This window comes from Falco rusticolus, chromosome 11 (assembly GCF_015220075.1).
Source record: "Falco rusticolus isolate bFalRus1 chromosome 11, bFalRus1.pri, whole genome shotgun sequence".
NCBI classification, from domain to species: Eukaryota; Metazoa; Chordata; class Aves; order Falconiformes; family Falconidae; genus Falco; species Falco rusticolus.
Genome location: NC_051197.1, coordinates 18,952,823 through 18,965,755, shown reverse-complemented (window position 1 = coordinate 18,965,755; position 12,933 = coordinate 18,952,823). Strand labels below are relative to the sequence as shown.

Sequence of the window (12,933 nt, the reverse complement as noted above, 5' to 3'; positions counted from 1 at the left end):
TTAAAAAAAAAAAGTACAACTTTTAATGTCTTCTTGTTCTGTGGTCTGGCTGAACATAGATCATCATCAGCATTTCATTGCTCTTGAATACACAATAGTTGTAATCAACACTATTGTATATTTTTGATGGGATAAACAGACTGAATTATTGGTATAAAGAAGACAAAACACAAAACTAGACAAGTGTTCATCTGGCTACATAAAACAAATTAGAACTTTTCTGTATATAAGCATTAGTTCTAAGTATAATCTCTCTTATAGGAAATAAGCTTTTACTGGTAAAATTTAGAATTTTAGACATCTCACAAGCTCTAAATCAAAGTTCAGACCTGCTCCCACTGATGTATATGGCAAATATTCAGTTATATTCAGTGGGAGAAGGATTCAGACTTGTGTATAATATATAAATAAATTACAACAATAATGCATATAGCTGTTCAGGTAAACAGTTCAGTGCGCTTTAGTTAAGGTTATTACTGTAGTTATTGCACATCCCATTCACACATACTATATGGTGTCAAGCAGACAAAACAAATACTAAGATTCCATCAAAAGCTGATGCTGTCAATGTTAGATTGGATCAAAAATAACTGAAGTACAGACAACTGCATCCAATCTTTCCTTTAGCATTACATAAAATCTCTTTTCTTGTAGTCAAGTTTCTCATTGAACAGCAGGGTATTGACGGATATTTCAAACAGAAGCATTCTCTACCCAAATGAAATACTTAAAAATATTTAAATTTAATATAGTTTCAGCCAAAATTACTCCAGTTCAGGATTCAATCCCAGACAAATTGCCAAAGCTTTCTCTATTAATTTGTTTTTGAATGACTGAATGTTTCTACTTCTGTACATTACCTGGAAGTAAATCAGTATTAGCGCATTCAGTAGTTGCTGGTTGACTGTCTCTCACTTGATCTTCCTGAGTCAGTATCTGATTCTTACTGGCTTCTACAGGTTTTGCAGAGCTGCTCTTTTGAACATCGGAAGTAGTTTCTCTCTGATGAAGATCCAAATGACATGGTCTTTCTTGAGATTTTGCATCATTGTCTAGGTATTTATTGCACTGGTGAAATTCACTAGCCACCTCATTCTTCATATTTACTTTTTGATTTTCTCCTGGACACAGACTAGCTGCTGAATACACTTTCTCTGGGCAATTTTGTCCAGTCACTGAAGCACCTTGATTCTCCTTCCCTGGGATTTCAGTGCTGTGAAGATGTAGGAGAGGACTTTCACTTTTATCAAGTCTGTTGTCTCTATCCTTATGCTGTTTACCATCCAGGAATCCATCTTCAATTTCCAGTGAGTATCTTGAATAAACAGTCTTTCCATGGTGCTCTTGAGAAACATTGTCAAATACTTCTGAAGGAGTAAGAGAATCTACTGAATGCTGACGTGAAGTATGAGTTTCCACTCTATCATCAGATCCCAATTCTTCACATTCATCTACTGAAAGTAGAACAGATCGTTTGAAATTCTTAGTTTTAGAAAATTCCTGACTTGCAGTATCATTTTCTGTTGCGTCTTCAAAAGCCAAATTATCAATTCCTTGGAACTGTTGAGTGGGAACATCTGATGGAGGAAAGTTTTCTACAACATTCTCTGCTTCAGATCTGTCATCTTCTGTTTCATCAGCAGAAGAAGAAACTTGGTCTGCTTCCTGAGTAAACTGTGCATTACCAAAAGCAGAACTTTTGCTTTCTCTAATATTGGTCCTTGCACTTTCCTGATGGGACCAAATTTCAGGTCTTTTTCTTGGTATTTCATCATCACTCGTTGAATTAACACGGAAGAGATCAGAACCCTCTTTTTTCATTTTCACTTCTATTCTTAGGCTGCTGTCATAGATTTTTAATTCCTCAGGTGTACTTGTGTCGCTGCTGCTTCTTCCAAGAAAATCGTGGCATAACATGGTGCTGCATTTAGAAATGCCTCTTTCATTAGATCCTTCATCATCCTGAGAGCCTCCAGCATCATAATCTTCTGATCTTGGTTTTATGTCATCAGAGGATGTGGTCGCACTGCCAGTATCTGATTCAGGACTCTCTTTTGGATCTAGTGCACCAGTACTCCAGTGATCCACAAAGGGAATTTCTGCATTTTCATGGTTTTCTGACATTTCTGTAGGATCTGTAGGCTCTGTGTAACTAGGTGAACATTTTTCTGTTATTTGTTCTGTGGAACATTCTGAAACATCATCTAAATCTGCTGTCCCTGATTGGTATTCAGTCAAGGCTGATGTATCACATAGCTCATCAGCTGTAAGAAATCCCTTCATATGAATCTGAGGAGAGGATGTCTCATCCTCTTTATTGGTTATCATACTGGAAAAGCTTGGTAAAGCATTTCCACTGTAGTTAAGACCTGTTTCAGAGTTTAGTTTATCACTTTGTTCAGTACAAAGTTTTGCTGCTTTTGAATGTTCCACCAGTTCTCCTGACGTAGTAGCCTTTTGATTGGTATCCTTGGAAAAGTCTGAGTATCCATCACTGGAAGACTCTGCATGACAGTGAAATTCAGCTGTATTATCATCATCTTTCTCTCTATCTTCAATCTGTTTAATTCCAGTCTGATCTCCACAGATTTGTCTTGCTTCCGTTTCATTTTGCAGTGAAACATGCAGTTTAGAAATAGTTTCTTCTGTAATTAGAGGAGATGATTCGGACTGTATTTTGTATTCCACATTTTCAGAAGGATCTGGTAATTTCTGTTTATTGGGTTGACAGGATGCCAGAAGTTTATCTTCACTGCTACTTTCCATCACTGATTTTAAAGATTCACTCTGCTCTGCAGAATAGCATTCATTATTGCCACGAAGCTGACCTGCCACAGCATCAGCTGTGTTTTGTTCAAGTTTCTGTCCTGAACTTCTGTGCTCAGAGGTGTGCACATTCTTCTGGACAACAGGAGATTCACTCCTTGAATGTTTTTGGGCAGAGGACTGAGATTTTATTACAGAGTGCCCAGCTGTTTTCGGTTTGGGGTCTTTACTATTCACAATCTCTGCGTGCTTTGACGGAGGCAGAGTTTTAGGTGTTATTTTTGCAGTGGCTTTTGCTACAGGCGTTTGCGACTGCTTAACACTCTTCTTCTTGGCTGAAGGATGTTTTTCTGAGAGTGTTGTCTCAGCCAGATGTTGTAACACATTTTTTTCTTCATTATGTTTTGGAGACATTCCTGATTTCAGTGAATTTGGCGATTCCCCCTGAGGTCCTAACAAACAGTAAAAAACCAGACTATAAAGATTGTATACGCCAGTCAAAGCATAGTCACCAAATTAATGTTAGGGTTTATGTTGAGATACAAGCTACTCAGCTTTTTCAAGGGATTTAAAGCTTGTTAAAGAATCAAGAATTGAGATCTTAAATAGTAGACAAAAATACCATCTTGCATTTACATGCCACCTTTAAAACTAGAGCATTTCATAGACTATATATATAAAGGAATTCAACCTGTAACTGAAGCAGTCATCACTGCAGTAGAAAGCAGCAGCTGTCTCATAGTGCATAGAAACACTGAACAGTAGAAACACTGCACAGCAACTTAGCATAGGAAGTGATGAGTACTATATTCAATTTATATTGTGGAGGAAATGAAAGTAGGCAGAAAATAATTACATTAGTTATAATGTGATTAGAGTACCAGAATTAATGTCCCTGCTCAGTCAGAAAATATTGCAAGATCTTTAATGACCACAAATTGACAGGACCTGTGTTTTCTGTATAATAATGCATTTAAGATAATGTAACTTAAATATTCTACACTCTCCCCCCAGTAAGTGCTAAGTCCAAATGGGATTTAAAAGAGTTCCATCCTTAACACCTTGTATATTTATAAAGCAGGGTTTCCCCTCTGTGGTCTACAATGTCATTTCCCACACTTGATACAAATAGCTGTTGATATCAAGTATTTTGTTTGTGGGGTGGGCCAGTATCTGGAGTGCTGCTGCTAGAGGGGGGGGATCACCAAAACAGGGAAGCATGGAATAACAGTTCATGAAGGAGTCTGTAGTCAAGATCTTTGATGCATATTATAAGTGTTTGACCTACAGAATTTCTGTTGAACTCAGTCATGGTTCCAAATGCAGAAGTGCACAGGATCAGTAAATAAAAGACTGCAAAGCAGATTAGACAAGCAGAAGAAAATGCCAATTGGCAATGAAGACCATCTTTTAAATATTTTGAAGATGACACAAATTCATTTGCATTTTACAGTTTAGGATTATCACCAAAGGGAAAACATGGAAAATAAACAGAATTGTTCATAAGATTTTGCCAAATGCTTGTGCTAAACTAAAAAAAAGACAAAGCTTTGCATAATAATGGCAAACTGTTTCATTGCCGTATGAAACTTTACCTTGGTTCTTGGGAGAATTGGTAGGTGTGTTTTGAGCCTTTTGCTGTGCTGCAGAATTGCTACTCACATTGCCTTTTTTCTTTAGAACAGCTTGTACATTTTGTTCATTACACCCTTTTCCAGTTGATTTTTTTGTCAGACTGCAAAGAAATTATATCCATTACTTCCAAGCTTAAGATCTAGCAATGTTTAATTACACAAGCAATATATCTTTTAATATGCATGCATATATAAACATAGAAAATGCAACCTAAAAGGTATACTTTTTGAAAATAAAACCTGTATGTGTATATTTTTTTTTATATATATATATACCCACACACATAAAAAAAATGACCCATTTCACAATGCTTCAGCTGTCTTCCTGTCCGGTTCAGTCTAAGCTATCCCAGAAACGGTAAGTTTACAACACCTTGTGTAGTCATTAGCTGTTCCAGTATGCAGAATTCTGAATGACCTATAACAATTTTAAAATCATTAGCATGAAACAACCCAACACAAAAGCAAACCAATTTTATTTTACAGCTATGTTTCCAATAGCTAACTCAAATTGTTTTGCTAATAACGTGCGATAGACAACCATTCCCAGATTATAAAGAACACATTGACTTAACAGTATGCTTAACAGTTCACTTTTTTCACATACACACACATGTGCATGCACACACACACATATATATGTATATGTAAAACAGCATGCTGATTTCTAACATACCCGCTTGTTGTGACATTGGCCTCAGGCTCAGTCTTTTTTTTTTTGGTGGTGACTCCATTTGATGTCTTCACAGATGACTTTGTTTTCACTATTGTAAAGTAAATTCGAAGTTAATTATAGGGGAAAACATGTAAGTACTGAAAAAAATTCTAATATGTGAAGATCAGCTATTGAAAACAGCATAGATACTAAACTTGCAAAACTTTTACCATTTTATATTGCTATCAGTTGATCATAAAATAAAGTCAGTTAACAGAGGAAAAAGATTAATATTCTTATCTCAAGTTAATATTCATGTACAGGGGAAGAAGGTGACTTATCAATCTATAGTAGATTTTTTTAAAGCTTCCCTGGCTGGTTGTTAGTGTGTGACCAGCCTGGGACAAATCAGAAGGGGACTTTTAAGGGAAAAAAAAAAATAAATAATTACCAGTTTGTTTTTTCCCTTCCTCTACCAGTTTATCCTCTTTAGGTCCCTCTGACTGTTCACTGGTAGTCTGGATATCTATGTTTGAGTTTGCTGACTTGCTGGAAGTTGCTGCCACAGTCACTAAGGACGGAGATTCCTTCCCTGTGGTTTTTTTCAGTGGTTTTGTTTTGATCTGTGTGCTTGAGGTTACTGTCAGCACTTTAGGTCTGGCACCTGCAGTTTTTCCTTCATGGTTCTTTAGTCCTTTGCCACTTCCTGAATTTTTTTGTCCACTTGCAGATGATGTCTTTTCTATATCTTGCTTGGTAAGCATGCTTTCAGCCTTCACATTTCCATTATTTTCTATTTTTGTCTTTATAACAGCTCTAGCCTTTGGTGAAGCAGCCTTTTCCCCAGGTTTTGAATCCTTAGTAATCTTGGAAACTATTTTTTTGCCATCTTTCCCCTTTGCATCCTCATGCTTTGAAGCCTTATTAACAGTGTTTCTATTGGTGCTGGATGTATGTCCAGATGCTCCTAATCCATCAGATTTCATTTTATCCTGATTAGTGGAAGAATCTCCCCAGCTATCTTTCTTGCTGTGTTCTGTCCAGGAAGTATTCCTTATATTGGCAGATTCAGTAAGAGATTTGTTTAGCTAGAAAAAAAAGCATAAAGGGAAAAAAAAAAAAAGACATATAACACCAAACTATCCATAATCTTTCATTTCTGAAACACAATTACTTTTTTAGTACCACATGAATCTAAAGCAGCAAGATTCATTATATAAATAATTTTTTAAAGATTATATTTTAGCTCAGATTGCTGGCTTTCAAAGATACAGAATGCCTAGTGAACCTCCTGTGAAATACTGCTCTATATAGAGAAAATAGAAATATCTAAGTAGAGTTTCACTTTTACTTTGGACAAATTACTCTAATATTTATTTATATTATTAGTGTCTGCTGAAGTAAGATAACTGAGTTATATGTGCGTATTTTCCAATGAGGAATAAAGACTATGAATTATTACAAACATAACTCCCACAATTAATTTATAATATGTATGATCTTTTTAACAATTACCAACAGTGTATCCACAGATACGTGGCAATATTTATTCTTTCTCTCAAGTAAAGATATATACTGAAACATAAGAATTAAGTGCATGAAAGGGAAGCATTGTGATACCAAGTGTCATTACAATATGTCCAAGATTGTCAAATCACATGAAACCCATACTGGTTTTCTACTAAGTCGTAATGTAGTTTTGAGTGTGAATCTCAAAGTGTTGAGGGCACTAAAAAATATTTTATTCAGGGCAGTGGGTGTAACAGACCCATTGCCATAGTGGCTTGTGATAATAGCAGAGATTCATTAGCTCAGTGGCAAACCATTTACTCTGGGAAACATCAGTTTCATTATGTAGCAACAAGGGAATGTGAGATACTGAAAACAAATTCCTGTCTTTTATTTGAGCTTATCTGTTTGAAAATGTAGCAGAGCATGGGCTGAGTCCTAATAAGTTTCCAGTAATGGACATAACAGTTCACAACAGCAAATTAATATTTAATTTAAAACACATGATGAAAATAGTTTTGTTTGCGTGCTTCTGAGTATTTTTAATGTTTGGATCTAAAAGTTTACCTGAGAACTGCTGAATACAGGTTTTTTGCCAAGCCTTCGGTCATCACCTTTGTCAAATGCAGCTGTAAAAGGAACAAGCAGTTTATTTACTATTTAGCAGGAAAGGCGGCAGACAGAAAACAATCCAGCCTACTCAATTAACATAGTCTGAAATCAGAAAGCAGTTATTTGTGTCCTGTAATTATTCTAGGAAGGCTAATTTTGGTGACATGGCAAATATTAAGTGGAAATGCATGGTTTTATGTTCAGAACAAAAAATGTGGTGTCTGTGATGAGGTCACATGGCCATAAGCAAGTTGTTTAACTCTTCTGTTTCCCTATTTCCACAGTAAGACACACTTCTGTTTATCCAGGCTTAGCTCACTTCAAGCTTGCAGTGCACTGAGACCTTTGAAAGTGTACACTATTTAAAGAAAAAAAAAAAAAAAGACCTTCAAATTTAGAGTACTAATGACTTTTAAGTGATGTACTGTAATTTATAGCATATTTACTTATACTATTTAAATAAGAAATTAATTATATTATGTTAGTTTTCAGAAGTGGTAAAGCCAAAATATCTAAATGTACACAGTAAGATCATAGCGCCTCGTTAGATAGCATGCAGTGTAATGTCATGAGAGTTATCCCTGTGATTGTCATGCGGAATTGTCAGGCAGTGAATGCCTTTTTTTTTTTTTTTGCTTGTCTACTCTGGGAGGGAAGCATTTTTCAATAAAGCCTTTAAATCAATTGCGCTTGTAGAATACAAAAAGGATATTTATAGACACTGTACAGGCCCAGAATCAATAAGGTTTCGTTTTTGTTTGTATTAATATTTCAGCTGAAAAAAGGTTTTACAAAAAATGTATTAAAATTTTTTAAGCATTTAGTGCCTTATGTTCTGACATAGTATTTTTACACAGACACTTTTTTTGTATGTATAACACAAACAAAAATTCTGCTGGATTCTTATTGAAAATACAAAAAATAATTTTATATAGGTCTGTAAAAATCACACAAAAGGTATACTGAAAATGGCACCCCAGGGATCTAATCCTTTTTCTAGCAATGACTCTGCACATTAATACATACCAATATATTAAGACAAAATCCATATAAACTTGTGCCTAAGAAAACACAAGACATGTTGTGAATGAAAAAACCCATAATATCATCTGTCTTCTTTTGGCATTTTTCCTCTATTATAGCATTCTAATTCTATATAGGTTAAATCTCTAGAAGATAAAGCACCACCAGAAATCTTTAAGATGATAGTTGATTTAAGTTATCCTAGATATATTTCACTGGAAGATTAACATTTGTCTACCAGTGTTGTGTGATTGCTTTGCCTGCAATTAAAAACAGATAACCTATACAAACATTTCAGCCTGTCTATTTATATATAAATTATATGATAGCTCTGATTATAATTTAATCTAAAAGAAAACAAAACAGTTTCTGGCAAGATGGAGTTTGGACAACGAAGGCACACCTTAGTCTTAAATATTTTTTTGTATTGAAAGCACTTAGTGCGAAGCAGCCTAAACATTATTTACAATAAGGACACGATCCTCCTAAAAATAAACCACCCCAAAACAAAAAACCCCACCCTTGTTTCTAAAGCCAGCTGCTCAGCTTCTGAAGGATTTTATAATCCAGAAAGAAATCAGAAACCTATTTTATACAGTAGCAGTGAGATGCTGATTACATCCCTAAATCATGCTTAAAGACTGTCACTGCATCTTTCTCTCAGCATGTAATTTAGAATAAAATTTTCATCTGCTTGTAGATGTAAACAATTTTGTAACTATTGTATTTAGCTATTAATGTCTTTAACAGAAAGGACACCAAAATGTTTATTCCTTCTTTGATTGAAAAGTGATTTGATTTTAGAGAAGTCTTCAACACATTCTTTTCTTTTATAACACTGTACTGTCAAACCTAATATTCAACCATAACCTGAACTCCATCGTCAGTTCCACAGCCTCAGAATACTTGTGTATTTCAAAACAAAGAAACATTCAGAACAAAACCTCTCTTTTTGTTGGAAGTGCTGCCTGTTAAAATTTTGAGAGATCACTATGCAGCTCCTTAGGGGCTCTCTGCAGTAGCATACACAATATCACAATCCCAGTCAACTGTGAAGTCAAGCTATCTGCATTTACTCACAGTGCATGAGAGAAGCAATATGCAAAAGACAAGCAATATTCATACATTATGGAGAAAACAACAAAGGACAGAAAACGAATTCGTAGAACGGATAATCTGCTTTGTGCAAATTTAATTCATCCACAGTGCTTATCTCCTTAAAAATGAGACAGATAAGGTTTTTAATCCTACTGCAGTATTTTCAATGATTTAGAGTAGCTGTAAACAAGAACAGAATCAATCTACATGGTTTTGGTCCCTATTCTATCCATGCCTAAAAAGAAAAGCAGGGGAGGTTTTACACAGAAAATGACTTACAGATTTCCATGTTTGAAACTAGCTAAGCATGCTATCATGCTTCTATTCTAAAACACCACTTCAAAAACCTACAGCATCACAAATTTTGCTTTAGTTTCTATCTGGATCCACAATACGACTTATGTTTTATCTACTAAACAGATTGCTAAAAAATTCTAATGCCATTTGACGCCAGACATACCTGCTTGTATTTTTTGTTGATGGTCTGGCCTCGTCAGCTTCCAGCCTTCTGTGTGACGAACAGCATAAAAAGACTGAACCAGGAAGACCCAGAGCTTATCACGCAGAGCCTGGATCTTGCACGTAAAACCCTGTGTTCAAGTAACAAATCAGCAGCTGGTGAGGGGCATATTGTCATAGCAACCAGTCATTATTCCTTTCAGAATCTACTTACTCCCTAAGCTAGATCAATGATGTCATCACTTATATTTTATAATGGTCTGGTAGATAGAGATGGTGTTTTTTAAGGATTATTGCCCACCACAGTAATTTTTACAATACTTTTAAGCCAAGGCATACTACAGCACTAGAAAACATCACATTGATTCCCCCCTCCCCCCCCCTTTTTTTTTTAAATGAACCCCATCATAGCTCTTTACTGTCAGTTGTGTCACAACAAGGTCAAATACTCTAGGGAAAAATAATATATCTGATTAAATTTTCATTGCTTTACCAAGGAGATCTACAATAGCACCAGATTGCAGTAATTCATTTTGCATTTATTTTTTATTCTTTGTCATACTATTTACGAATTATACCCAGCATTACAGTCAATAACAGCTTAAATGTAATTATTCAGATTGTGCTGATATACATAGCATGTTACACACATGGAGACTGATGCCTTCCCCCGATCCAAAAAGCTAGATCCAGAGGCAGCCCTTGCTTCAGAGGACAGTCTTAAATAAAAGCAAATGTAGCTGTGACTTTTACAAAAAGAGGGGCAAAGATACATAGAAAGAGAACAAGCTCTCCTCTCCTGTAAGTTTAAGGTAATGCAACATTTTGGTAAGTTTTTCTCATCACAAATTTAAAGCAATAGTAAAGATCAGCAGAGCGGTAGTGCCTGTGGGACTTACCAGTAATATACAATAACTTTTCTATTGCCATAGATAGGGTTTCTCTTTATAAAGGAAAAATGTGTTAATATCCAGTAAACAAATGCCAACATTTTCTGCACTTCCAACAGGACCTTGGATTTATGCAGATGCTTTGCTGTGTGACCCCCGTTGCTGAACTGAGCCACATGAGCTCAAACTGTATCATCTGATTTGAACCATTACATGAAACAATACCAGAACAGTTTTTCCTGTAAACACTGCACATTGAAAAACCTACCATCTCCTTCACATTTGTGGAGTCCAACAATGTATCCACAGCTACAAGAAGAAAGCAGCTATTTTCATTATTAATACTTTTTTCAATTGCATTAAAAATTAGTTCTAGAAGGTCAGGTTTGCTGCTCATTGCTTGTGCCTGAGAAAACAACAAAAGGCAGCTGTTTAAAACAAAAGAATGTACTTCATATGCAAAAGCATTATTAAGCAGAGAGGATCTGCTAACACGCTGTGCAGGACGTATTCCAAAACTGAGCATCTTCCTTTGTATCCATTCCGTAACCCCACCCCTCTCCAGGTCTCTAGCAAATCATCCTGAGGCCTCTCGCTAACCCATAGGAACAAGCACACTGTGATGAATTTGCAGCCACATTTAACTCCAGATTCAAAGACAAAACGTTTTAACATCTCCCTATTATTTTTTTTAATCCTCTATACATATTAAAAAAAAATCTTTCATGGGAGAAATGAACCAGCTAGATGACTAAGTATGTTCTCCCAGCATGTGCAGCACTGGCACATTCTTGCCACTTGCAACAAAAATCAGTGTAAGTTTCAGTATACTGCTAATACTCATAATCATTCTTGTAAGTAGATGCTGTTTGTTCTAGGGGTCCGAAAGCTTTTTCAAAGTTGATGTATATATTTATTTATCTCTTTCCAACACAGAAGCTGTCCCAGTAAATTAACTGGAACTTTTGCTTAACTGAGGCACATAACCTGACCGCAATATCAACCCTGTGTATCAGAATATTAATGCACTTTAAAACAACACTGAAAAAAAAACCCCCATACCACCACCAGAAGCACCTTAGCACTGCCTAATGTTGTTTTTTTAATTATTTTCCCTAGAATTGCACTTTAAAGCAAAAGTTGAAACTATTTTGATTAGCCTGAACTATCCAAACTGTGATATAATTCAATTCATCTGGAAGCATACAATATCTGGAGAGCACTTTTACCTGCAATAAAATAGAGAAGCCTTCACTTTGTACTATGTGTAGGAAGTTTGCCACAATAAATGTTACACATTCTTCTTGTAGCCTAGATGCCAAGGCCACAGCTGTCTCTGTCCATTTCACTTGGGGAAGACTATTGATCAGCCGGTCACTCTCCATCAAAATGAAGGCAGCATTCTTGTGGTTCTTAAAATAAAGCCAGAAATTAGCCTGTTGCCAAGTAATCACCTAAAGAATTGTTGCTTGTAAAATACCTTCTGTTTGGTTACTGAGCACTTATGTAAGGATCCAATCATTTACTTATTTCTCTTCTTTAAGTAAAATTGGATTTTCATAATTTTGAACATTATATCTACCTTTGAAACTAAAGCAGAAAGAAAAAACCTACTGCTTCTGTTTTGCCTGCTGAAGTTAGGCAATAAATTTTTCTGTAGCATTTTTTCAACTGTGTATCATTACACACTGCAGTCCTGAACAAAATAAGGCAAATGTTAACTGGAGAAACTGAATAGAGAAAAACCTCTTAGGTACTGAAAGATGTAATAAATTCTCAAATAAAATGGCTAAGCGAAAGCTTTAGGCGAGTGTGGATGGCCTAGCACTTGGGATACATAAATTTCCAAGCATTTTCATAGTTATGAAACCTTTTGCTTTATTTAAAGGAGTCAGACATCAAGTACTTGTCTTCCCAGATGGAGTTTTAACTGAACTTACTCTTTGTTGCCTAACATTTCTCAAGAAATGTATTCTGCTTATAGTTACATTTAAAACAAGCAAATAGATTTGCTAATATTTATTTCCCTGTTCTGTGCCTTTGGTTCTTTTGTGGATTGCGTCACCATGGTACCTGAGGGCAACTTCTACTGGCTAACATATCACTTAAAGAGAACCTGCAATTTATTGTTATCCATATTAGAATGGATTGAAAGCTCTACTCAACATGACCTAGCAGGTCACTGATAAATTATGCAGTAAGATCAGTAACAATGGAGAAAACAACAATTCAGATAAATATTTGACACAAAAACCCCTACTGTAAATTCAAGTTATAATAATGTTTG

General features: G+C 35.5%; 1 protein-coding gene across 1 annotated transcript in view; it reads right to left on the bottom strand.

The window, feature by feature from the left end:
- Positions 1-12,933, bottom strand: part of BTBD8 (BTB domain containing 8) — a 44,915-nt gene that overhangs the window by 8,461 nt on the left and 23,521 nt on the right. Inside the window, exons 10-17 of the mRNA XM_037403739.1 lie at positions 11,876-12,058; positions 10,915-11,052; positions 9,758-9,887; positions 7,132-7,193; positions 5,507-6,143; positions 5,077-5,164; positions 4,362-4,501; positions 861-3,218 (exon numbers count right to left, since the gene is read on the bottom strand). Of these exons, the coding sequence (XP_037259636.1) occupies positions 861-3,218; positions 4,362-4,501; positions 5,077-5,164; positions 5,507-6,143; positions 7,132-7,193; positions 9,758-9,887; positions 10,915-11,052; positions 11,876-12,058 (3,736 nt within the window). The remainder of the gene's footprint in view (positions 1-860; positions 3,219-4,361; positions 4,502-5,076; positions 5,165-5,506; positions 6,144-7,131; positions 7,194-9,757; positions 9,888-10,914; positions 11,053-11,875; positions 12,059-12,933) is intronic.